This window comes from Mesocricetus auratus, unplaced genomic scaffold (assembly GCF_017639785.1).
Source record: "Mesocricetus auratus isolate SY011 unplaced genomic scaffold, BCM_Maur_2.0 Super-Scaffold_100009, whole genome shotgun sequence".
Classification (NCBI taxonomy): domain Eukaryota; kingdom Metazoa; phylum Chordata; class Mammalia; order Rodentia; family Cricetidae; genus Mesocricetus; species Mesocricetus auratus.
Genome location: NW_024429193.1, coordinates 65,728,340 through 65,750,788, shown reverse-complemented (window position 1 = coordinate 65,750,788; position 22,449 = coordinate 65,728,340). Strand labels below are relative to the sequence as shown.

Here is a 22,449-nt window from a genome sequence, read left to right as displayed (position 1 = left end):
TGAGTTGGAGGGAGATCTGTAGGGGGAATCTTAACTAATGCCATTGCTTGGCAGCACGGCGCCGTGTGGAGATGGAGCCCTTTTTGACAAATCCTGCAGTGACCGTGCTGTGGGAAGCACAGACTCCCGCCACTACCCTGTCTTTGAAAATCCCAAGCAAGGCAAACTTCGCACCAAGGTGGAGAATGGTGAGTGACAGGTGACCTCCCTTCTGCTTACAAGGGTTCTACAAGATGCCAGTGGGCATCAAGGCTGCAGCATGCACGAGAAGGTGAGATTGGGCTCCAAATGGAAGTCTAGCCAGGGAGAGCAGGCCATCTCCAGGCTGCTTGGGAGGCAGAGGTATCCATGGAGCTCGAAGAAGAGTCCTGCTAAAAATAAAAGGAGAGCCACCATCTGTGCCAATGGCCATGAGAATGGGGGTGTACAGAAATGAGGAGAACTAATGGGAGACGGGGTCCACTGAGCCGGCAGATGTGATGCCAGCATCCTGAGCTCCTGCTGAGGCTGTGCCCCGCCCTCCAGCATCCTCTCTTGTGTCCTCCATTGTCTCCTCACATCCCTCCTATCCCTTCATACTTCAGTGTCATCCAGATGGTCCTTAGACGTTAATCAGGCCCTTTCCCCTCCCTACTAAATACCCTGAAGTGGGAACACAGTCACCCTACAAGCCATGCTCTACCCCTAGAGCTTTACCTAAGGAGTGAAGGTGTGTGTCCCCAGAAATCCATGGACAGGCGTGCTTGTGGTAACATTGGTCACAGTGGCTCAAATGGAATGAACACAGGTATCCATACCCAGAGAAATGACTGAATACAATGGGAATATCCATACAATGGAATATTACCTGCCATAGAAAGGGATAAAGTCCTGAGACCTGCCACAACACGGACCTTGAAAGCATGCTAGTTGAAGAGCCACAAAAGAGCATTTGTCATATGATTTCATGTCCGAAAGGGGCAGAGTGACAAATCCACAGACACAGGGTTCTGGTGACACGATGCCCAACAACCAGTTGTAATGGAGCAAGCATGAAAACACGTGTGTTTTAAGTGGATGGGTTGTGTGGTGTGGCTTATGAATTGTAGCTCCATACAGCTGTTCTGAAACAAAACCAAACAGCCAGGCATTCAGCACACTCCCAGACTTGGAAGGCTAAAGCTGGAGGATCAAACGTTTGTACTTGGGTTATATAGCAAACCTGTCTCCCAAAAAAAACGAGGTTTAGGAGGTGGGAGGTGGCCCCGTTGGTAAAGTGTCCACTGTGCAATAGCACAGGGACTTGAATTTCGATATCCAGAACCCAACCTCAGCAGTCACACCTGGAGGCCTAGTGCTGGAGGTTCGGCGGCAGAAGGATTCGACTTAACCAAATGAATGAGCTTCAGGTTCAGAGACCAGAGGAAAGAAAGCCTCTGGCCCACACACGCATGCACACACTTGCACATGTGCTTGCATGCACACAAAAGAATTATACTAATGAGTACACACACACCCCTGCTACACCTTCACACTAAATGGTAATACTAAAACTAGGACTGTCTTAGGGTTGCTATCTCTGCAATGAAACACCATAACCAAAAAACAAGGTGGGGGGGAAAGGGTTTGTTAGGCTTACACTTCGGCATTGCTGTTCATCACTGAAGAAGTCAGGGCAGGAACTCAGGCAGGATCCCTGAGGCAGGAACTGATGCAGAGGCCATGGAGGGGAGCTGCTTACTGGCTTGCTACTCATGGCTTGCTCAGTCTGCTTTCTTTTTTGTTTGTGTTTGTTTTTGTTTTTTGTTTTTTTGAGACAGGGTTTCTCTGTGTTGTTTTGGTTTGGAGCCTGTCCTGGAACTTGCTCTGTAAGGCAGGCTGGTGTCGAACTCACAGAGATCGCCTGCCTCTGCCTCCTTAATGCTGGGATTAAAGGCGTGCGCCACCAGTGTCCGGCTCAGCCTGCTTTCTTATAGAACCCAGGACCACCAGCCCAGGGATGGCACCACCCATCATGGATGGACCCTCCCCCATTGATCACTAACTGAGAAAATGCCTTACAGCTGGATCTCATGGAAGCATTTCCTCAACTGAGGCTCCTTCCTCTCTGTTAACGCTAGCTTGTGTCAGGTTGACACAAAACCAGCTAGAACAGGCTAGAAGTATAGCTGAGGGGACGTGGGTCCCCCCTGAACTCTGCGAAGGCAGAAGCCTCCAGCCTCACCTACACTCTTCCCCTCAGCCTGCTGCGGTGGTACCTGCTCTTGGTTCCCTGGAGCCCCAGACCACTTGCTGTCGCGGGAACTTCGCTAGTGCTGTTCTCTGTGTCTGTGACACTCACCGCAGCTCTTTTGTCCCCCTTGCTTCAGCTCCCCACTCCTCTGTCCTCACCGTTTCTGTGCTGTCCCATCGAGTCTCGAGTATGTGAGCATATGTGTCCGTTTGCTCAAACGTAGCAAGAAACAAAGTCTTGTTCTCATTGTCAGTACCAAGCACGCAGTAGGACACGTAGTAGGTGCCATAAAATACGAGCCGCCAATGGCCCATACCTCAGAAGCACACATAGTGTGCCCAGGATGTGGTTTGGTGTGGTGACCTTCATCGATCCAACTCATCTCATGCAGGGGAAGGCACGATTCCTGTGGAGTCCAGTGACATCGTACCCACGTGGGATGGCATCCGCCTTGGGGAAAGACTCCGTACCATGTCCTGTAGTGACAAAATTCTACGCTGGAATGTGCTGGGCCTGCAAGGGGCACTGTTGACTCACTTCCTCCAGCCTGTGTACCTGAAATCTGTAACACTAGGTAAGGGACTTACCTTGGGAGCTGGAACCCACCTGACTTTGGCTCAGATGCCAGAAGCTATAGGCCGTGCTGTCCTGTATTCATATGCCTCTCCCTTCCCAAGCGAGCTTGATTTTTACCTTAGGAATGGGGTCTAAGTGCCCAGGCCGCTGTGGCAGGGAAGGTGGGCGTGGGCAGCAAACCGAAGAAAGATATGCCAGACTGGATCCGGGGTCCAGGGAGCCCTCTTAGAGCCTTATTGTCTCCCTTCCCACCGGCTCCCTGCCTGTGTCTCGTGTGGTCACGATGCTTCGCATCACAGGGTCTGTTTCTCCATTCCGATGGCTCTCGTCCTCCATCTCTTTGTGAGCCTCTGCTCTTGGTAGCACTTGCTGCAGACCCAGCAAACCTGCTTTTGTCTTCACCCAGGTTACCTTTTCAGCCAAGGGCATCTGACCCGTGCCATTTGCTGCCGCGTGACCAGAGATGGGAATGCATTTGAGGACGGACTACGCTATCCCTTTATTGTCAACCACCCCAAGGTGCTATAACCCCATTCTGTTGGCTCTTGGCACATACCTCCTCCTTATACAAAGCTGTGTACTGTGGAAAGGGAAGCCTTTGCTGGTCTCCCAAGAGCAAGCTTTTCCTCCCTTTGGGTGTCTAGGCTTAAACTCTGTCTGAAGTGAGTCTGAACCATGCTGAAGTTAGTGCAGCTCTCCAGGGGAAGATCAGGGCATCATACCCCCAAGCCAGAATTCTTGCATCCCTGCTCCCAAACCTTTGCACTGAAAGGGTTCCCTTTCTTCCATCACTCCATGGGCTCCTAGGTCGGCCGAGTCAGTGTGTATGATTCCAAAAGGCAATCCGGAAAGACCAAGGAAACAAGCGTCAACTGGTGCTTGGCCGATGGCTATGACCTAGAGATCCTGGATGGCACCAGAGGCACCGTGGATGGGTAAGGAGCGGGGAGAGGCCCAGCCAGGTTTGCTGCCAGACTCCCAAGGGCAGGCCTGTGCCTGCTAGTCTCCAGAGTTAATGGCCATCCGCCTTCTGTGAAATTCACACCTTAGCCCCCCCTCTCCTGCTTCCAGATGAACAACCAGTGCCTTTGTTTCCCCAGCCCAGGGAAGGAGTTATCTCGGGTGTCCAAGAAGAACATTTTCCTTCAATTTAAGAGGCTCTGCTCCTTCCGTGCCCGCAGAGATCTCCTGCAGCTCTCCTACGGCGAGGCCAAGAAAGCTGCCCGCGACTACGAGTTAGCCAAGAACTACTTCAAGAAGAGCCTGCGGGACATGGGCTATGGGAATTGGATCAGCAAACCCCAGGAGGAAAAGAACTTTTATCTCTGTCCAGTCCCCAATGACTGACAGTGGGGCGCGTTTCCCATGGGGTCAGAGGGAGTTCATGGCATTCCTCATCACATTGGGCCAGAGTTCAGGGGCTTTCTGTTAGACCTCTCCCTCCCCCCTTTTACTAGAGGAACCATAATAGATGGCACCAAGACCTGTGGTTCCCACTTATCCTGCTTCCTTTGGGATTATGAGGTAGGGGTCTGGCCAAGCCTCCTCCCCCTTTCCCAAATGAAGAGGCAGGGATTAAAGAAGAGGGGGCATTGTCATTCCACACGTAGCATAGCCAGCCCCCGGCCCCTGCAGCCTGGTCCCTTCCAGTTTAGTCTTGTGCAGTTTTTTCATCTCCTTCCCTTTGCTACGCGGACCTCTTGTGAATTCGATTGCATTCCCATCCGTTCTCTGTGAATCATGCCAGGGACTAATGATTTCACGTCTGTAGATCTGCGGGTCCCTAATCCCCCCTTAGGATTCCTTCTGTGGTGATGTTTCTCCTTCCCCACTCCAGAGGACGAGGAGGTGAACATGAAGGATCAGGGAAATGTTTACAAGGGCAGGGGTTGAAAACTGTGGTCAGGGGTCGCAAGGCAATTAGAATGTGGTTGGGGCAGGCAAGCCCTGCCCAATAATAAACAGGCCGTGCTGGCCAGCCAGGGAACTTCCTTCCTGGGCAGCAGGGAAGTTGAGAACCAGATGTGGGATTGGGCGAGGTGCTCAAGATGAGCAGGTTCCCCAGCAGGAACCAGCAGAGCACTAACCAGGGTGCAGCAATCCTTGGGATGTAGCCCTGTCTGCCCTTCTGTAAAGCATTCCTGGAATCTAATCTGCCCATGTGTGGCATGGGGCTGCAGGCTCCAGGTATTTGTGACAAGCTGAGGACAAGCCATGGAGGGTAGGTCATCTTTGTCCAGACTGCACAGAAGAAATACAAAGCATCATGTTGGCGAGCTACTGGTCTACTTGGGATTTTTCTCATGGCACTGTTACCAGCAGAAGTTGACAAAGGCTTGTGTAAAATCAATATTTCTAAAAGGCCAGAGGTATTGATTCTGGACTGCATTACAGATTTGAGATACAAATATATTTTTGCATTAGTGAATGTACTTTCATTTTACAAGATGGCTTCAGAAGCTGGTTCATGGGCAGGGCACAAAGGGACTTTGAGCTCCTGACCTGCTCCGCCCCTTCAGGAATCTTGATATATATATATATATATGTTGTACAGCATTGTTGTAGGTGACAGGGCAGGCTAGCCTCCTGCTGTGGGTGGGCTCCTTTGACTCCTCCTCCCCCGAACATTGAATTGTGGGTATGTAGGAGCCTTAGCCTCTGTGTAGAGTCTGGCTCTAGCACAAGTCAGACAGCCAGACCTTGCTCCGTTCTGGCCCATAGGACCAAGCCCACGCCTTTCCTCTGAATGGGGTGGCTCCGTCTGGGAACAGCCGTGTCAGTGGTTTCCTGCACTCCGTTGCTCCCTCCCCCACCCCTCCGTGCTGCCTGGCTCCCCCACCCTCTGGCCCACTGCCAACAGCAACGATATCATTTGCACTTTGATTGTAATGGCTACTGTCTCCTCAACCTGTCATCAAACCTGACCAACTCAAGAACCTATGTCTTAAAGCACTGGGGATGTCTCTGCACAACACCAGATTATCCTATGGAGCTGCTAGTGTCTGCCGTAGCACCGTGGTCGTGGTGTCAGCTGGGGGCAGCTGCTTCTGAAGCAGCGCCATTGTGGCTTCTGGACCTGGGCAGGACAGGGACTCTTCCCCATTGATTTCTCTGCCCCTCTGGTCCTTCCTGGGTATTCATTTGGCAGAGCTGATTCAGGAGCCTCTTCCTCAACCAGGCTCCAAACCAGAGCGCCACCTTCACCCTCGAGATCCTGGCTAACAAACTGTGGTTCTGGGTTTCCGCAGATGGAGGAGGGCAAGGTACCCGCTGTTCTCGGGCCTGCTGCGGGGAACCCCCGGCACACACCCTGCCTCCAGGCCCCACCATGTTTCCTTCACTTGTTTGTGTGACCTTTTAAGAAGCAAAGCCTTCCCTCCACACCGTTTACTAATTTCTGTAGTTGATTTGTCTGAACTGTGACTGTCTTGCATTCTCTGACTAATCACGTGTAAGAATTGTCAATGCTTGAAACTATTTCCTGTACTCAAGTTGAAGGGGTTGTTGTTGGCCTTGGGGTTCTGACCGTGACTCCAGGAGAAGAGTGGGGAAGAGCCCAGGCGTAGCCTTGGTGCTGTGATGGATGCAGTCCCTTCTTGTGTCCCTTAAATGACAGTATACTCTCCTCAGAAATAAAAACACGGAAGCAACAGGACTGTTAGAAAGTGTCGTGTCTTAGTTGCTTGGAGGAGGTGAGACTGGGGACAGAGACCTGTGACATTAAATCTCTCACGGCAGCCACAGCTGCTTCGAGGCCCCCGCTGCTCCGACAGCCTGAGTGGGTAGGTGATGAGCTGGGTGCCCCAGCCACGCAAGTCCCCGGCTCTTAGCTGCTTCACACCGCCCCTCGGCATCTGAGCCCCCTTCTCCTTTCCTGCTCACAGGGGTTATGTCAGATTCCAAAGCCCCAAATGAAGAAACGGCACAGGAGACACTAACCGCTGCTCCTGCCGGCTTCGCCCATGTTTTCCTCCCACGCAATCAGCCCTGACTGACTGCACCTGTGTGCGCTATGTCAGACCTGACTGCACCTGTGTGCTCTGTGTCAGCCCTGACTGACTGCACCTGTGTGCACTGTGTCAGCCCTGACTGCACCTGTGTGTGCTGTGTCAGCCCTGACTGCACCTGTGTGCGCTGTGTCAGCCCTGACTGACTGCACCTGTGTGCGCTGTGTCAGCCCTGACTGCACCTGTGTGCGCTGTGTCAGCCCTGACTGACTGCACCTGTGTGCGCTGTGTCAGCCCTGACTGACTGCACCTGTGTGTGCTGTGTCAGCCCTGACTGACTGCACCTGTGTCAGCCCTGACTGACTGCACCTGTGTGCGCTGTGTCAGCCCTGACTGACTGCACCTGTGTGCGCTGTGTCAGCCCTGACTGACTGCACCTGTGTGCGCTGTGTCAGCCCTGACTGCACCTGTGTGCGCTGTGTCAGCCCTGACTGCACCTGTGTGCGCTGTGTCAGCCCTGACTGACTGCACCTGTGTGCGCTGTGTCAGCCCTGACTGCACCTGTGTGCGCTGTGTCAGCCCTGACTGACTGCACCTGTGTGCGCTGTGTCAGCCCTGACTGACTGCACCTGTGTGCGCTGTGTCAGCCCTGACTGACTGCACCTGTGTGCGCTGTGTCAGCCCTGACTGACTGCACCTGTGTGCGCTGTGTCAGCCCTGACTGCACCTGTATGCGCTGTTGGGAAGGGAGTTGCAGCTGGAAATTGGGATGGGTTAGTTGCATCTTTTAAATCTGTGACTGGTATCCGAAGTCTCCCTCTTAAACTTAAAGGGAGCTCAGCTCTTCCTGCATAGTAACTTCCTCCAGAATCCCCGGAGGACTGGCCTTTGGCCTTTCAACAGTAATACCGTACCTGAGGACGCTGAGTGAAACACAGACAGCACGATTGAGGTCAGAAGGCCCAGTGACATGTTTCGGGTCACGGCACTTAAGGCCAGGGCCTTATGTGGTGTCGTTCACCACCTGTTCAGGTGCAGTGCTCAGAACTGAGCAGTTTCAAAGGCAGCTCAAGGTGACAGCTCTGCTGTCCTGGCGTCCCCGATGCCCCTGTCCTCAGGCAGTCACTGGCCCACATGCAGGGAAACGGAGTATTCCAGTCTCTGATGCAGCCAGCATTGTGGGCTATAAGTGTTGCTCAGGGTAGAGTACTGCTTGGCATGCACAAGTGGCTCCCAAATTTGAAGATAGTAGACAGTTTTCTTAAAGCGGAAGGTGAAGACCGCGAGAGGCTCACCCAGTTTCACTCTGATCCCAGGATCTGGGCACAGATAAGCCTGGCAGCTGACTGAAGCCACACGGGCTGGAGAGGACGCCCCAGCCCACCTTGCCCCTGCTGGTTCCTTACAGAGAGTCCTCCCCAAAGGTCCGTCCTGGGCCCAGCCTCCAATAGGGGGGAGCAGGTGACACTGACTGCTGCCCCTCACCTTTTGTTCCGGCTTGTGCATGCCTTACCCTCCCTTGCTTGAGTGGGGTTCTCTGGCATTCTGCCCTTATGATTGTGTCAACCTTGTCTGGAAGCCCCCTTCCCCAAACAAAACGAAGTAACAAGACATATTTGGAAACATGTTTAAGAGCTACGAGTTCAGCTACAGGGTTGGGGGTGGGGTGGTAGGTTTGGGGGGGTGGGATGTGGACCACGGCAAATAGTCCAGGAGTGGAGACAAGGAAGGACACATAAAGACGAGTGTGCTGAAGGTGGGTGGCGGGGTGTCCTACCAGTTCCAAAGTTTCAGTCCTCTGGGAAGCACGTGACCAGCACACTGACAGACTTGTCAGACGCGATGGAATAATGACTACACGTGACAATGTTCTGTCCAGTTGGGCTCGGGGAATGAGAAGCTGGCCAATGTGAGTGAGGCTCAACAGCCACTTCTGCCTGGAAGCAGAGGGTGACAACAGGGACTATGTGACCTTGCTTGGGGACAACTCAGCAAAAGCTCTACAGGCCTTTGCTTTCCTCCCTAGGAGGTCTCCCATGTGCCCACAGGCCCTGATGACAGGCAGTGGCGGGTACCAGACACTGCTCTGAGGCTGCTCCTGGTCTCTCGGGAGCTTGCTTCCCCAGGGCTGTCAGAGGTGGAGTCCCAGAGGACAGATAGGCACAGTGGCCAGTCCCCCATTGTCCTTGTTCCTTACAAGGAACTTCTTCCCTTCCCCTTTTGTCCCCCCCCCAAAAAAATCTGGAGGCCCCTGTGCCGTTTGCTTTCGTATTTCCACACTCTTGGGACCAGCTGCTCCAGACTTGTAGTCTCCACAGAGGCAGGGAGCCCGTGGGCCATCTTTCCAGGCAAACATGGTTGCCATATTACTGGAGTTTGGTCACTGATGGGAATCCCAACTCGTTTCTTCACTGTCACTCCCATGCCTCCCTGTCCCAGGTTCCCACCCAGGCTCAACCAGCCAGGTACCTAATTCTCTCCAGAGACAGCTGCACGTAGGAGGCAGGGAGCCTCCCAACACCACCAGGGGTAGAAACAGAAGGCCCCAAAGTGGCAGGGACTGAGTTTCCCCAAAGTCTCCCAGGATACTTTAGGGTTCGCTGTCCTGACACGTGACAGTTCCTACCACCCTCAACTATTGCCGTCTTCCACAAAAGGCTGCACCCAAAATGGGGGAGCAGCACTGCCCCAGGACCCTTCACACACACAGGCCCTTTGCACCCATCACGCCCTGCCAACCTGTTCCCACTGTACAAGTGCTGAAAGCAGGTGCTAAGATGGGCACTGTCTGTCTGACATGTTCAACAGGACATGGGGGGGGGGGGGCGGGAGTCGGGACAAATTGCTCTCTGGCCTTTCCAGCCCAGGCTAGTGACTAATTTGTACAACAGCCAGTTACAGGAGGTAGTAAAGTCCGGGGTAGTCACAGCAGCAGCTGGTAGGGTCTCACGGAGGCTGAAAGGCCTGCACCGGTGCTGCCCTCTGCTGGGGCAGTGCCTTTCCAGTTGCTGCTCATGATGCCGGGGTGCTCTCTCTAAGACTGGAAGTTTGGGGCGGGGGGAGGCCTAATACAGGCAACTTCTTGTTCTAGTAGAAGGAAGTCTGCCACCAAGCAGAGGTGCCCATGAGCCCATCTGACAACTGGAAAGTGCACTAAGGCACAGCTCAGATTCACAGTTCACGTAGGTCCTCCAAGGTGGAAGGGGCTCGCTCACTTTCCAAGCCTGTCCCAGATCTGTGACATGGTTCCCACTGGAACCCAGCGCTGGGACAGTTCTTCTGAGACTGTGATCCTAGAATTCTCACCTCGTCCACGACCTTCAGAGGTTCCCCTAACGCCTTACCTTTCCAAGTGAGAAAGGAGAGGGAAATCTAGGGCTGCAGAGAATTCTGCACTGGCAGAAGGGGACCTGGAACTGGGCTCTGGAGGCCTCCAAAGCACAGGCTGTGAGACTAAGTTGAAGTGTCTCAGGAGACTGTAGGACCAGCCCTCAGGAGGACCCCCTAAAACTGCAAGTCCTCCCAGACCAGCCGCTGTGCACTTGGGTGGGTGGGTGCCAGTTACTGGCCACACTCCTCTGCCCTATCAAAGTCGTCACCGCTGTCAGCCCCTCCTTCCCACCTCCTCCCGTGATGACCTGGAGGCCATAGGTAACTCGGCCCTTTCTTGGCTCCTTCTCCAGCACTCTTCTCAAGGTAGATGACTCTGAGACCTCTGGCCTCTGCTTACCAGCCCCGGCTCCCACCATTAACACTACTGCCTGAATTAGCTCAGGGGGAGAGGAGAAGGCTTGAACACAAGGCAGCTGGTCCAGCCTGGGCTATGTGTGAATGGCGGTGTGGAACGGCTTTGGTGGAGGGGGACAGACCCATCTTCCACCCAGTACTACTGAGCCCCAGGGGTCACAGGGTGAAGAGCTGCAGATGTGTGAGGCCTCACTTGGAGCTGGGAGCTGAGTGGTCAGAGTGGAGGAAGGTAGTGGCGGTGTAGTTCTGGAAGAGAGGTTGCAGGAACATGCCGATGGTGCCAAAGACACAGACAAAGACAAAAATCCAGAGGAACAGGCGGTCGATCACCATGGCAACATATTTCCAGTCCTCCCTCACCTGGATGGAGGAAATGTAAGTAGTCCAGATATCAGTTTCATGATGCACACAGCACCCCTCTTCCTGAGCAAACTCAGAACAACCTTTCACGGCCCTGATCTTGCCTGCTCCAAAGCCTCTAGAGTCCCCACTGCCACCCAGAGACCATCCAAATCTACCCATAACAAACAGGAGCATATTTCTTATTGGATCCCACACTCCGAAACTTCAGACTTAGTAAAAACTCCAGCATGTCTTCTTAGTTCTCTTACTTCCTTTAAAAAAAAACTGGCAAACTCCTACACATACTTCAAAGTCCTAATCAAGTATACTCTTTATGAAGGCTTCCCTGATCCTTTTGTTCCCTTGGCACTGGGTTATGTATTGCCATCATGGTTTTTAGACTATGCCATATTGCATCTGTATGTCTGGACATCCACCAAACTACAAACTCGTACATCAGAGGACAGTGCTCAGTAACCTGGAGCTGCCTCCCCTGAAGCTCTGCTTTTGTGATAGCTAGGGGCACACCCCACCCATCAGCATCACTCCTGCACAGAGGCCCACGGATGGGGTTTGAGAACCAACTACAGGGTCATGGGAAGGGCCAGCCTGCCTTCCAGGCTGAGCCTGGTCTTTGCACATATTCCTCTGGGGTCCAGCCAGCTCATAGGATGGGGAGAGGGAAACTGTCACCTTCATGTCGTCAGCAGCCAGCCATGCACTGAAGTCGCATTTGGGTGCGTCACATACCTTGCTTCCTGAGAGGTACTGGGACACAACCAAGAAACAACCCTGTGGCTTTCAGTCTCTTCATGGAGACAGAGACAATAAGCCAAAGATTGCTCACTGAGAGGGAATGGAAGACTAGGGTGGAGAAACAGAAGGAAGACGGGGACAGAGTGTGGCCTGGAAATGCCTCTTCCGGGCACTTAGATCTGATGGGCATGAAGAGATCCCTGTGTCAAGGTCACAGTGAAGCCATCCATGGTCAGGCAAAGCCAACACAGCCCTACTCACCTGGCCGGTCCCCTCTATTCTGTTCATCCCATGAAAGGCAAATCTGAGGGAGGACACTAATGGAGTTTACAACCAAACAAAACTTGGGGTCTTAGGTCTATGGATGATAGTCCTGAGAAGAGCACTAGGACAACTGGAAATGCCTGAATGTGAACTTTACAGTAGTAAAAGTATTGACGCTGCTTCCAGGATCCAATCTTTGAACCCCGACACTTCCTTGCTGGTTTGGTTGGCTGTTGGCTGCAGATGGAACTCACATGCTAACTGTGAACTCCACCACTGCACCACATCCCCAGCCCTGAAGCTGAGGCACGCAAGAGAGTACCCCTGTTCTTAAGGAGAGACACTGGAATGTTTGGGGTAAAGGGTTATATATAGGTTTACTCCTAAATAACAGAGCAAAAATTAATAACAGTAATAGGTTTTTGTCATGTCTCAACTGAGTGTGCCAGGCTTTCCTGACTCCCCATGGGAGGCCTTACCCTGTCTGAGGAGTGGATGAGAGTGGGTTTGGGGGGAAAGGGGAGGGGAAGGAGGGGAGGGAGGGGAGGGAGGAGGAACTGTGGTTGGCAAGTCTGTGAAGAGTTTTCTAGATTAGATTAATTGAGGCAGGCAGCACCATCCCATGGGCTAGGGTCCCAGACAGAAAACAAAAAGGTTAGCTGAGCACCAGCATTCTCCCTGCTTCCGGACTGCAGATGCAACAGGACCAGCTGCCCCATCTCCTGCTCCTTACTGCCCTCCCCCTCCTTGGGCTGTAACCTCAAACTGTAAGCCAAAAAAAAAAAATCTTGCTTTCCGGAGGCCGCTTTTGTCTGGAATTTTGTCATGGCAATGAGAAAGGTAACTAATACGCAGGTTGTTCCAGGTAGAAGAACCCAGATGCAAAGACTCAAGGGCAGGAAAGGGTCTGGCTTTGCTTGAGACAGCTGAGTGACAAGCCAGTGACCCAGGCAAAGGGGCGTGTCAGGAGCCTAGGGCATGGGTTACTTAACTGCAGCACAGGAAGCTGAACCAGGGAGGCAATTAGGATAGGCTCCCTGGTCCACACAAGAGCTGCAGCTGACGGCAGCCAAAGGACCAGGGTGTTAGTGTAAAGGTGGTAGAAAAATAACAAAGTGGGGAATCATTTTGAAGGTGGTACTCAGAGGGCAGGACCTTTGGTAACCTCAGTGATGGGAAGTAAGGGGGCGGGAGTCAAGGATCCCCCACCAGGCTTCAGTGTGAACCACTTAGCCCGTGATAACGCCATTTACTACAAGATGGAGAAGCTAGGGGCAAGTTAGGGTCAGGCTGGGGGTGGAGATCAAGCACTGGATTTTTGAATGTGTTAGTTCTAGATCCCTCTGAGGCATCCAAGTAGGTCACTGCACCCTCAGCACCTGGCTTGAAATGCAGGCTAGATGACGGACCGCAGCAGGGGTGGAGGCCAGTGACCAGCAGCAGCTGGGCCCTGCACCCCAGTGTCTCCCAGCTAGCCTCAGCGGCCTCATCTCCAATCTCAGCGCAGCTGCCTTCCTCCGAACTGTAAAATGCTCCCGTCTCATGCTTTCATGTCTCATGCTGCCCAGAGGAAACGATGTCTGAACTCGGCTCCCAACAAAACCCACAGTGCCTGCCCTCTCTCCTTCCCCAGCAGGAATGGCAGCCCCAGAGGAAACCTTGCCAGTCACTGTAGCAACAGCTGAGCCTTGGCCTAGAACCGGCCAGGTACCTGATCACTGATCTCAGGGAAGGCCAGATGGTACCCAAAATGGGGGATAGGCTGTCAAGCTATTGCACCTTCCCCCAACTCCTGGATTAGTCTCAAGGAATCCCCTTCTGGGAAGACTGGCGGGGGGGGGCTGGGTGTTCAGAAAGAGGGAGAGATGACTGACTCCAGGGAACCTGGGTCTCCACCCACCCCATCTCTATAAATATTTCATTAGACTCTTTTTAAGGCCCAGGACAGCAGAAATGGGATATTGATTTTAAATTCTGTTCTCTCCACTGGAATCAACCCCATAGAACCTATAAACTTGCCTTTCCCTGTCTGGCATCACCACTGCCCTCAATTGTCCCTGCTCTGTGGTCCACAAGCACTCATCTCCACTCGCATTAAGAGCAACAACACATTAACGCTTGGATGTGGTCACGTGACCCACACGGAAAAACTCGGTGACACCCTCAAACCCAACAGAACTCCTCCCTGCCCTAAGGTTTACCTCCCTCACACTGATGGGGTCCCAGTGGATGCATCTCTCCCTGAGTACTATTCTTCGGGGAGCCGCAAGGTCATCCATCTGGTACAGACTCCAGCGCAGGCAAGACAGTCTGCCAGCCCACCCTAGTCAACCTCACTCGTGCTGCCTCTCCCCTGTACTCTTGTTTTGTGACTCTGAGCAGCACCTACCCCCCCGCACACAGGGGCCCCTGCTCCTAACGCGCCTATCTCACACTTCATACTCACGCTCTGGTCATCATCCTCGCTTCGCATGTGGTCTGCAATGAAGCGCACGCCATCCACTGCTTCCCGGAGGCCACAGCTGCAAGGCCCCACTGAGTGCCCTGGGCCAGTTGCAGATGCGGGCTCAGCCCTGAAAGCCCCAGCCAAGCCCTTCACTGATGCAGGGTTGACAAAGCAGGTGCATGGATCAGTTGCAGGGCCCTCACGGAAGAAGAGCGCACCTGCCCCTTCGCGCTCCTGCTGGCGCCTCCGCATGCGCAGGCGCTGACGCGCACAGCGGTGGCGTGGCTGCTGCAGGAAGAGCAGGGTGGGCAGCTTCTCCAAGAAGACCACCTTGACCCAGGGAGCCATGGTGTGCGTGGTGGGCGAACGGTGATGCACGTTGAGCACACACACACTAGTGACGATGGAGAAGGTGACTAGCACCATGGTGAACATGAGGTACTTTCCCACCAGCGGTACGTCAAGGGAGGTGGGAGGTACAATCTTGGAGATGAGCAGCAGGAATACCGTGAGCGCCAGCAGCACGGAGATGCAAAGTGTCATCTTCTCACCACAGTCCGAGGGCAGGTAGAAGACCAGGATGGCCAGCGAGGTGATGAGAACGCAGGGGATGATGAGGTTGATGGTGTAGAAGAGCGGCTTGCGGCGAATGATGAAGTCATAGGTGATGTCCACGTAGGTAGAGTCATCTGGGTTCTCATTGCGCCGGCCTGGCAACGCGATGATGTCCCACTCCCCGCTGGGTGTGAAGTCGTCCAGGCTGGCCACATCGCTTTTGAGAACCAGGTCGATCTCCGTGCGGTCGTAGGTCCATGAGCGGAACTTCATGGTGCAATTCTGCTGGTCAAACGGGAAGTGCTTCACCTCAATCTTGCATGCACTCTTGTAGATGGCAGGCGGTAGCCAAAAGATGCTGCCGTCATAGGAGACCACCGCATTGGAGTAGAAGGATACCTCATACATGCCGTCAGCACTGCCAAGAAATGGAGCAATCAGCCCTGGCTTGAGAGTCCCCATTCCACTCATCGACCCAGCAAGAGGACCCAGGCTGGGAGTGACCATCTAATATACAGATACCATGCAGGAAAGGAGCTGGGCATGGGGATATGCTTGGGCATTTATATCCCTCCGTGTAGAAGAGAATAATGGAGGGGGGTGAATCTGCTGCTTGTCCCTCATTGTGTAAGCTGACTAGTCCTCATGAGGGCAAAGAGGTGGGGCAGCCAGGGAGGCCAGAGCAAGGAGCCCCAAGCAACGAAGGGGTGTGGGCAGTTCCATCCGTTAAGGGAGTTTTACGCTGCAAAGAGAAGACTCATTGAAAGGAACAGAATGGAATTTAGGTGAAATGAGAACCATAAGTTCTTTGTTACCACCCAGGCTTCAAGAAGTGGCTATTCTTGAATCAGTTTAGGCATTGAGAAGTGTCAGTCTTCACTCTCCCTACCCCAGCTCCAAAAACTGGCGACCTAAGTAGCTGGGAAGGACTGATCAAGGTCCAAGTAACCATGGCTACCCATACTGCATTCCACTAGTTGGGTCTGTCTGTGGATAATGCCTGTCTGCAACCTGCCAGGGAAAAGCCCTCTCCTTGGACCCCCACCCCATGATTTATTTTTATCCCCTCCCAAGCACACCTCTAGTCTTCCATAACCTTCCTATAACTCCAGGGTCACGTACTTGTTGTATAGGACCACATCTGGGAGCCAGATGTGTTTGGAAGGGAGCCTGACTTTCTTCATGTTGTCAAAGTCCTCAGGCTTCCAGGTGAGGCGATAATCTTCCCACTCCTGGGAAAAGGAGAGAACGGAGGCAGTATCAAGCTCTAGCCCCAAAGGGGACCAGAGTCAAAGAAAGGGACAAAAGAGAACTCATATGGCTTGTGGAAAACTTGAAAAGTCAGCCTTCTCTCCACACCACGGTGACTTCTCTGCCCAGACACGGGCCATGTGATGATGCTTCTTCATTTAATTTACACAGCTGAGCCAGGGTATTAGACCTTATAGATGTGAAAATGAATCTTGGGAGTGTTTAATGTGTATAAAATCACAGAGTCAAGCAGGTACAGTAGTGACTACCTTTAATCCTAGTGAGGCAGAGACAGGCAGACATCTCTGGGAGTTCAAGACCACCGTGGTCCACATAGTGAGTTCTAGGTCAGCCGGGGCTACCCAGCAAGACCAGACTCTAATAATTACAGTGCTGGTGAGTGCCCCCAAATAAGGATGCATATTCATCTTTTGAGGACTCCCCTCTGAAGGAGATGGAAAGAGAGATGGGGGGTAGAAAAGAGTACTGACCTGGGTCAGCCAGACATTGGTGGTCATGATCTGCTCCCGCTCATGCTGCAGGGAAACAGAGCAGCTGCTGAGAAGCCCCAGTCCTCAGAACTCCCACCACCCTCTTAAGATCCCCACCACCACCACCTTAGAAGCGCCTAAGGAGTAAGCTCAGATATTAACCCTTTCTGGCTGGGCTGACTTCCGTAGCTGGACAAAGAGTTTGAGACTCACACTCACCACACTGATGAGCTGAGCCAGTGATACCATGAGCTGCACAGTGACCAGCTCAGAGCCATTGGTGGCTGGACGGATCAGCTTGTTGTAGCGGGAGGGATCCAGGAGATGTTCCACTAGGCGCTCCTCTGTGTCAGTGCCCAAAACCCCTGGGCAAGGCAGGCAGGGTGTGAGTAAACGGAAGGGCTCACAAAGGCTCCCCTACTCAAGCAGTGGGGTGACTGATCAGTTAATTCAGTCATAGCCTCTTACAGCCCTGTGCTTAAAGGAGTTCGGAAAATGTTAGGTAATGCCACAGGATTACAGAAACTCCTTCTCTGAGACCATACCACGAGTCCAAACGGCTCCGTAGACACCTCTAGACTAACCACCCACTCTGCAAAGATTAATGGGGACCTGTTTCCCCCTACAAAAAGTCTCAAAGAGACAAGCCTTGAAGCTTGAGATCTCTGCCTCCATGGGTTGGAGCAGAAGTGGGGATGCCTGGCCTGTGGGTGCAGGCGCCCACCCCCTGTATTGTCATGTAGGCGTGGAAAGTTCGTTCTATAGTGTGTTGCCTTGTACAGGCCCTCACCTCGTGCATCCTCTTCTGTGACTCTCCAAGAGCACACCTCCTGAACACCCTGCAGACCGCCTCCCTCGCCCCCAGTCTGGCATTTTCTACTCTTCCAAGTCTCCTGACCCATCCTACGAGAAGTGGGAAGTCACTGCTCTCCCTTCCATCCTTGACCATCCCTGCAGGGTGACCCAAATCAGGACCCCAACGAGGGAAATGGGAAACGGTGGGGAGCCGGGAGGAAGGCGTTAACCCGGGTCGCAAAAAGTCAAATGCTGTCAAGCCTCGTGTCATCTCAGGATGCTCTTCTTTCTTCCTTCTTCTTTGTGCTCATTTGCCTCTTCCCGGCAATGGTCAGGATTCCACCTCTCCCTGGCCTCTCGCCTGCGCCTGCGCCCGGGTCTTCCTTCCAGATTAGTCTTCCAGGCGCTCCCTGCAGACCCTGGAGTCTCTCCCCATCCCCCAGCCGGCTCCTCTACCCCTAGAGAATCCCTCGTTTTGCCTTTGTCCTGGCAGGGGTGACAGAACTTGGCGTCATGAGCCCTAGCTGGGGCAGGGGAACCTGGCCTGCCAGTTCTTACCTGAACACAGCCAGAGAAGGCCGAAGATGAGGAGCAGCGCCATAGAGCTGGAGCACGGGGCCATGCCACCACCATAGCGCGCGGCCTCGCCGACACTAGGACAGCGGGCGGGGCACTGTCCGTGGTGCTGAAATCTCAGCCTTTTCCCGGGTAGGACTCCCGGCCTCCAGGGTTGAACGAATTCCTGGAATGCTAAGGGGACCCGGCTTCTTGGCCGGTCCTGGCGGCTCTTCCAGGGAACACAACTGGGACTGCGAGGGGAGGAGTCTCCGCCCCGGAGGCGGAAGCGCGGAATCCCAGGGAAAAAAAGGTGGTCCCTGGGTGGGATGCTCTTTGGTTGGTCATGCCTAGGTGGGTTGTGTGTGAGGGGAAAGCCACCCACTGCTCAGTGGACGAGTTCAAATACCCCGAAGTTGGGGCAGGACTTGGAGAGGTTTGAGCAGAGCTGGGAGGGAGGAGAGAGGGAGGAAGAGAAGTAGGTCAGGGCTCTCTTAGGACATGGGATGTGTTGGGGGCGTTTCTGGGGTTCCTGTCCTCCCTTACGTTCTTATCCAAACTAATGATTCTGCTTTCGGGAGAGCTAAGGATGCAGCAGAGAAAATGTAAGTTGGGACTTGGGAGGGAACAGGGAGCTAGCTAGTTTTAAAAAGCAAATCGCTTTGGAGATTTGGAATAGAGTCTCTTCTTTACCTGTCCCTTTCTCTGCTTTCTTAAGCTCCTATAAGGCCAAGATCTTCCCATCCTTCCGGGGAAATCTAAGCTAGAAAGGTCTAGACCTCCTGAAACTAAGGTAGCCTTGAAGGTTCTGACATGGATAAGCAGCCAATATCAATGATCCCTTCCACTCCAGTGGTCTTCTGTGTTCTGGGGAGATCAGGGGACCATTTCACAGAGAAAGAATGAAGCTAACACAAAGGAGCGCAAAGATGAGAGAGGTGTCAAAACTCAATGACATCTTTGATCTTGAAAGCCCTAAACTTTTAGCTACTGAGCCCATGAAGGACCTCTTTTTTCTTAGTGGATCAGTGGTCACTTTCAACCAAAGATTCCTGTCTGAAGCAAACAGCGAGGCGTCTTTCATTTCATCAGTGCCTGCTTCCCTGACCTCATCTGGGCACTGTCCTCAGTCCTCAGTTCCACACTCAGCTATTGGCAATGCGGCTAAGATCCTTGAATATTTAACCCCTCCCAGACCTCAGCTCTTTTATCACCCCATTGTCCCTAGCTACCTTCTACTTAAACTTGAGTGTTTGCAGAAATTTCAGTTCCTCAGGGAAGCTATGACTGACCAAGGATTGAGTAAGGTATGCACTTTGTTATACTCTTCTAGGATGAAATCCTTCTACAGCAAGTCACTGCTTTTCTAACTAGAGTATGAACAAGCACAGGGCCTGGCTTGCTTAACAGGAAAATGGTAATGCATAACAGACATAGTTTAGTGTGCATGGGGGAATTCCTGTTCTATAAGTGCAGGCATAAGCAACTTAATTAACAAGTGCTTCCACTTGGGGAGTCCCAGTGAATACTGATGCAGCTTGGTGGCAGGGTGATCATCTGTAATAATTTCTTCAGGAAGAGATCTGTACACCAAGCAGAGTGTGCGGTCACAGCACGTGGGGAAAGGCTCAAGGGTAGATATGTCTTCAACAATTTAGGACAACATGGATTGAGTGTGTCCTGTGAGCCTGGAGTTGTTTGGAGCTGAGGAGGCAAAGATCAGAGAGACTTAGTTCTGGTTGTTAGAGAGGCCACACTGGCAGCTCATTACTCCTAGCCATTGTAATGACTGCTCTAGGAAAGACACAGAGGACTGGAAGCTGGGGGCGGGGAAGGCAACAGCCTGGGGGGACTCGGTAGGACATAAGTGAAAGTAGATATGAATCACAGCACAAGGTATTCCCACTCCTGAGACAGCGCCTCCTGTGGGTGCAACCCACTCCTGAGACAGCGCCTCCTGTGGATGCAATATGACTGAGGAAGGCCGGCAATGACTTCTGTTGCTAAACTTCCTGGAGCTACTCTTTTCCCGATGACACACTGAAGGCCACTCGCATTTTAGATCACAGAATAGGGGAACCCTTCATTGCCTTCTAGATGACAGACTTCTAGATCACCTGCCTTCTACATGCCCCGGTGTGGGGGGGGGCACCCACTGTCTAACGCCTGTCCAGGTAGCCTATATACCTCAGTCTCTATCTTCTCAAATCTTCAGCTTTTGCTACAGGTGTACTTCTAGCTTGGCAAGGATGAGTTCACTGAGATAACCAACCAGGGACCAAGGAGAGTGGGACACCCTCCCTCTTCATCTGTGCCCACACACTGATGGGGGAAGTCCTTCTGTGTATATGTTTGTCTGATTGGTTTATTAAATAAAACACTGTTGGCCAATAGGGAAGCAAGATAGGTGGGACTAAGAGTCGAGGAGGATTCTGGGAAACTGAGGCACAGTCAGTCACAATGTAGGACACAGGAGAAATAAGAGGTCTGGACCCTTTCTCTGGTAAGAGAAGACCACGTGGAAATACTCAGATTAGCAGTTACGGGTTAATAATTAAGTCAGAGCTAGCTGATAAGAAATCAAGCAAATAGCCAACAGCTTCATAATTAATATAGTATTTCGTGTGTTATTTGGGGGCTGAGACAGCTGCGGGCCCCAGGCAGCTGGCGGGAAGACTACACGTTACATATGCCTTCTACACCTCCCCCCAAGTAAAAGAGGTGACAGGAGAGATACAGAACCATATAGGCCTGGGGCAAACACAGAAATGTCAACCCTGACACAGCAGGGTCCTAGTGCCCTAGATTGCAAAGAACATTTTCTTTTGAAGATTAAAGTTAATATACTTCTTTTATTTAAAATGATTTACATTTTAAAATTTTGTTGCCAGAGTAATACTTGTGTTCATAAAGACCAACTAAAAAAATAAAATTGACAAAACAAAGAGGATTCAGAACCCTACCTTTAAAGTGAGAGACAACCACTTAGCAAAACTATTTATATACAATCATTTAGGTAGACCATCCACACAGAGAAGTACAGTCGATATATATGGAGACATCATCACTACAGAAACACCCAGAGTTTGTTTAAAGGAACAATTACCATAACAAGGTGCTTCTCCGGTCATTATTCCTCCTCTTCAAGGACAGACACCCTCTGGGAGTGGGGCTGGAGAATTGGCTGCTCTTCCACAAGTCTCCAGTTTGATTCCTAGTACCCACATGGCAGCTCACAACCACCGCTAACGCCAGATTCAGGGAATGCAACGCCTTCTTCTGGTCTCCACAGACATTGTACCCATTGGTAAACACACACACACACACACACACACACACACACACACACACACCTGTTGATCCACAAACAGACAAGCACTCATACACATAGAACAAAAATATTAAAAATCTGGAACTAGTTATTGGGAATGATTACACAATAGTGTGAATGTAAATGATAAACTTCATGACATATGTATTTTATCATAATTTGTTTTCATTTGAGAGTTTCATGAAGCCCAGGTTGATCTTAAACTCACAACAGAACTGAGGCTGGCCTTGAACTCCTGATCCTGCTGACTCTACCTACCAAGTGTTGGGATTCTGGACATGTGCCACCATACTCACGCACAATTTTTTAGATGACTAAAAGGGGAGTAGAAAGAGTCACCATTCTGACTTCTAATAGCACAGGTCAATTTTGCCTGTTAGACTTCACACAGGTGGAATCATAATCTTTTTATCTGTTTTATTGCCATTATGCTAGTGATAATCATGGGCATTGTTGAGTATACTTCACTCTTCATAGCTGCACAGTATTCCATTGTGTGACTACACCGTCATTTACCAATTCCACTCTTGATAGACATGTTTCCTATTTAGGACTATTAAAATAACACTTGTGGACATTCGTGGCGTATTTTGGGTATACAAATATATAAGACATACATTTTGGTTACTTTGCAAAGAGGAGCAAAATGTGCTTGCTATTCCTTTGTAGTCATCCCTCTTCATTCAGTTGCACAAGTATCTCTCCATAGGGTTAAGTATTCTTTGCTTCTATTATCTATTGGTGGTATACACTAGGGGTTGTACATGCTAAGCAAGTCCTCTACTATTGAGATACCCCTCCAATCTCTATTTCTTTTCCTTCCTTTTTTTTTTCCTGAGACAGGGTTTCTCTGTAGCTTTGGAGCCTGTCCTGGAACTCCCTTTACTTTTTTTTTTTTTAAGATTTAAAAAATTTTATTATGTATACAACATTCTGCCTCCATCTATATCTGCATGCCAGAAGAGGGCACCAGACCTCATTACAGATGGTTGTGAGCCACCATATGCTTGCTGGGAATTGAACTCAGGGCCTGTGGAAGAGCAGCCAGGGCTCTCAACCCCTGAACCATCTCTCCAGCCCCCTGGAAGTCACTATAAGACAGAGTCTGTCTTAAATTCATGATCCTCCTGTCTCAGCATCCTGAGTGATAGATCACCTCCTTTGTCTTAGAACTTAGGCCT

General features: G+C 51.8%; 2 protein-coding genes across 6 annotated transcripts in view; one reads left to right on the top strand and one right to left on the bottom strand.

Moving 5' to 3' along the window:
- Positions 1-6,443, top strand: part of Adar (adenosine deaminase RNA specific) — a 39,600-nt gene extending 33,157 nt beyond the window's left edge. For all 4 annotated transcript variants that reach the window (XM_013120619.3, XM_013120618.3, XM_005080191.4 and 1 more), the window contains exons 11-15: positions 55-188; positions 2,604-2,786; positions 3,195-3,307; positions 3,596-3,723; positions 3,889-6,443. In XM_013120619.3, coding sequence (XP_012976073.1) covers positions 55-188; positions 2,604-2,786; positions 3,195-3,307; positions 3,596-3,723; positions 3,889-4,135 — 805 coding nt within the window. In that variant the 3' untranslated portion in view covers positions 4,136-6,443. The remainder of the gene's footprint in view (positions 1-54; positions 189-2,603; positions 2,787-3,194; positions 3,308-3,595; positions 3,724-3,888) is intronic.
- Position 6,444: 1 nt separating this feature from the next.
- Chrnb2 (cholinergic receptor nicotinic beta 2 subunit) lies at positions 6,445-18,364 on the bottom strand. 2 transcript variants are annotated; one of them, XM_040752384.1, is made up of 7 exons: positions 17,941-18,364; positions 16,807-16,952; positions 16,588-16,632; positions 15,968-16,077; positions 14,291-15,263; positions 10,676-10,842; positions 6,445-8,672 (listed from the first exon to the last, which is right to left on the bottom strand). In XM_040752384.1, the coding sequence occupies exons 1-7, from the start codon at positions 18,002-18,004 to the stop codon at positions 8,138-8,140; spliced, it is 2,040 nt and encodes a 679-aa protein (XP_040608318.1). In that variant the 5' UTR covers positions 18,005-18,364; the 3' UTR covers positions 6,445-8,137. The 2 variants fall into 2 exon arrangements, with proteins under 2 accessions (XP_040608318.1, XP_005080251.1); XM_005080194.4 differs by lacking the exon at positions 6,445-8,672 and having other exon boundaries at positions 8,990-10,842; positions 17,941-18,359.
- Positions 18,365-22,449: the final 4,085 nt, after the last annotated feature.

Bases quoted from the DNA above. Each gene is read 5' to 3' on its own strand.
- Chrnb2 (XM_040752384.1), bottom strand. From the start codon at position 18,004: ATGGCCCCGTGCTCCAGCTCTATGGCGCTGCTCCTCATCTTCGGCCTT. The intron at 16,953-17,940 runs GTAAGAACTGGC...TGCCTTGCCCAG, and splicing joins CCTTCTCTGGCTGTGTTCAG to GGGTTTTGGGCACTGACACA. The intron at 8,673-10,675 runs GTGAGGCCTCAC...CTCTGCTTCCAG, and splicing joins CACTCAGCTCCCAGCTCCAA to GCAGAAGTGGCTGTTGAGCC.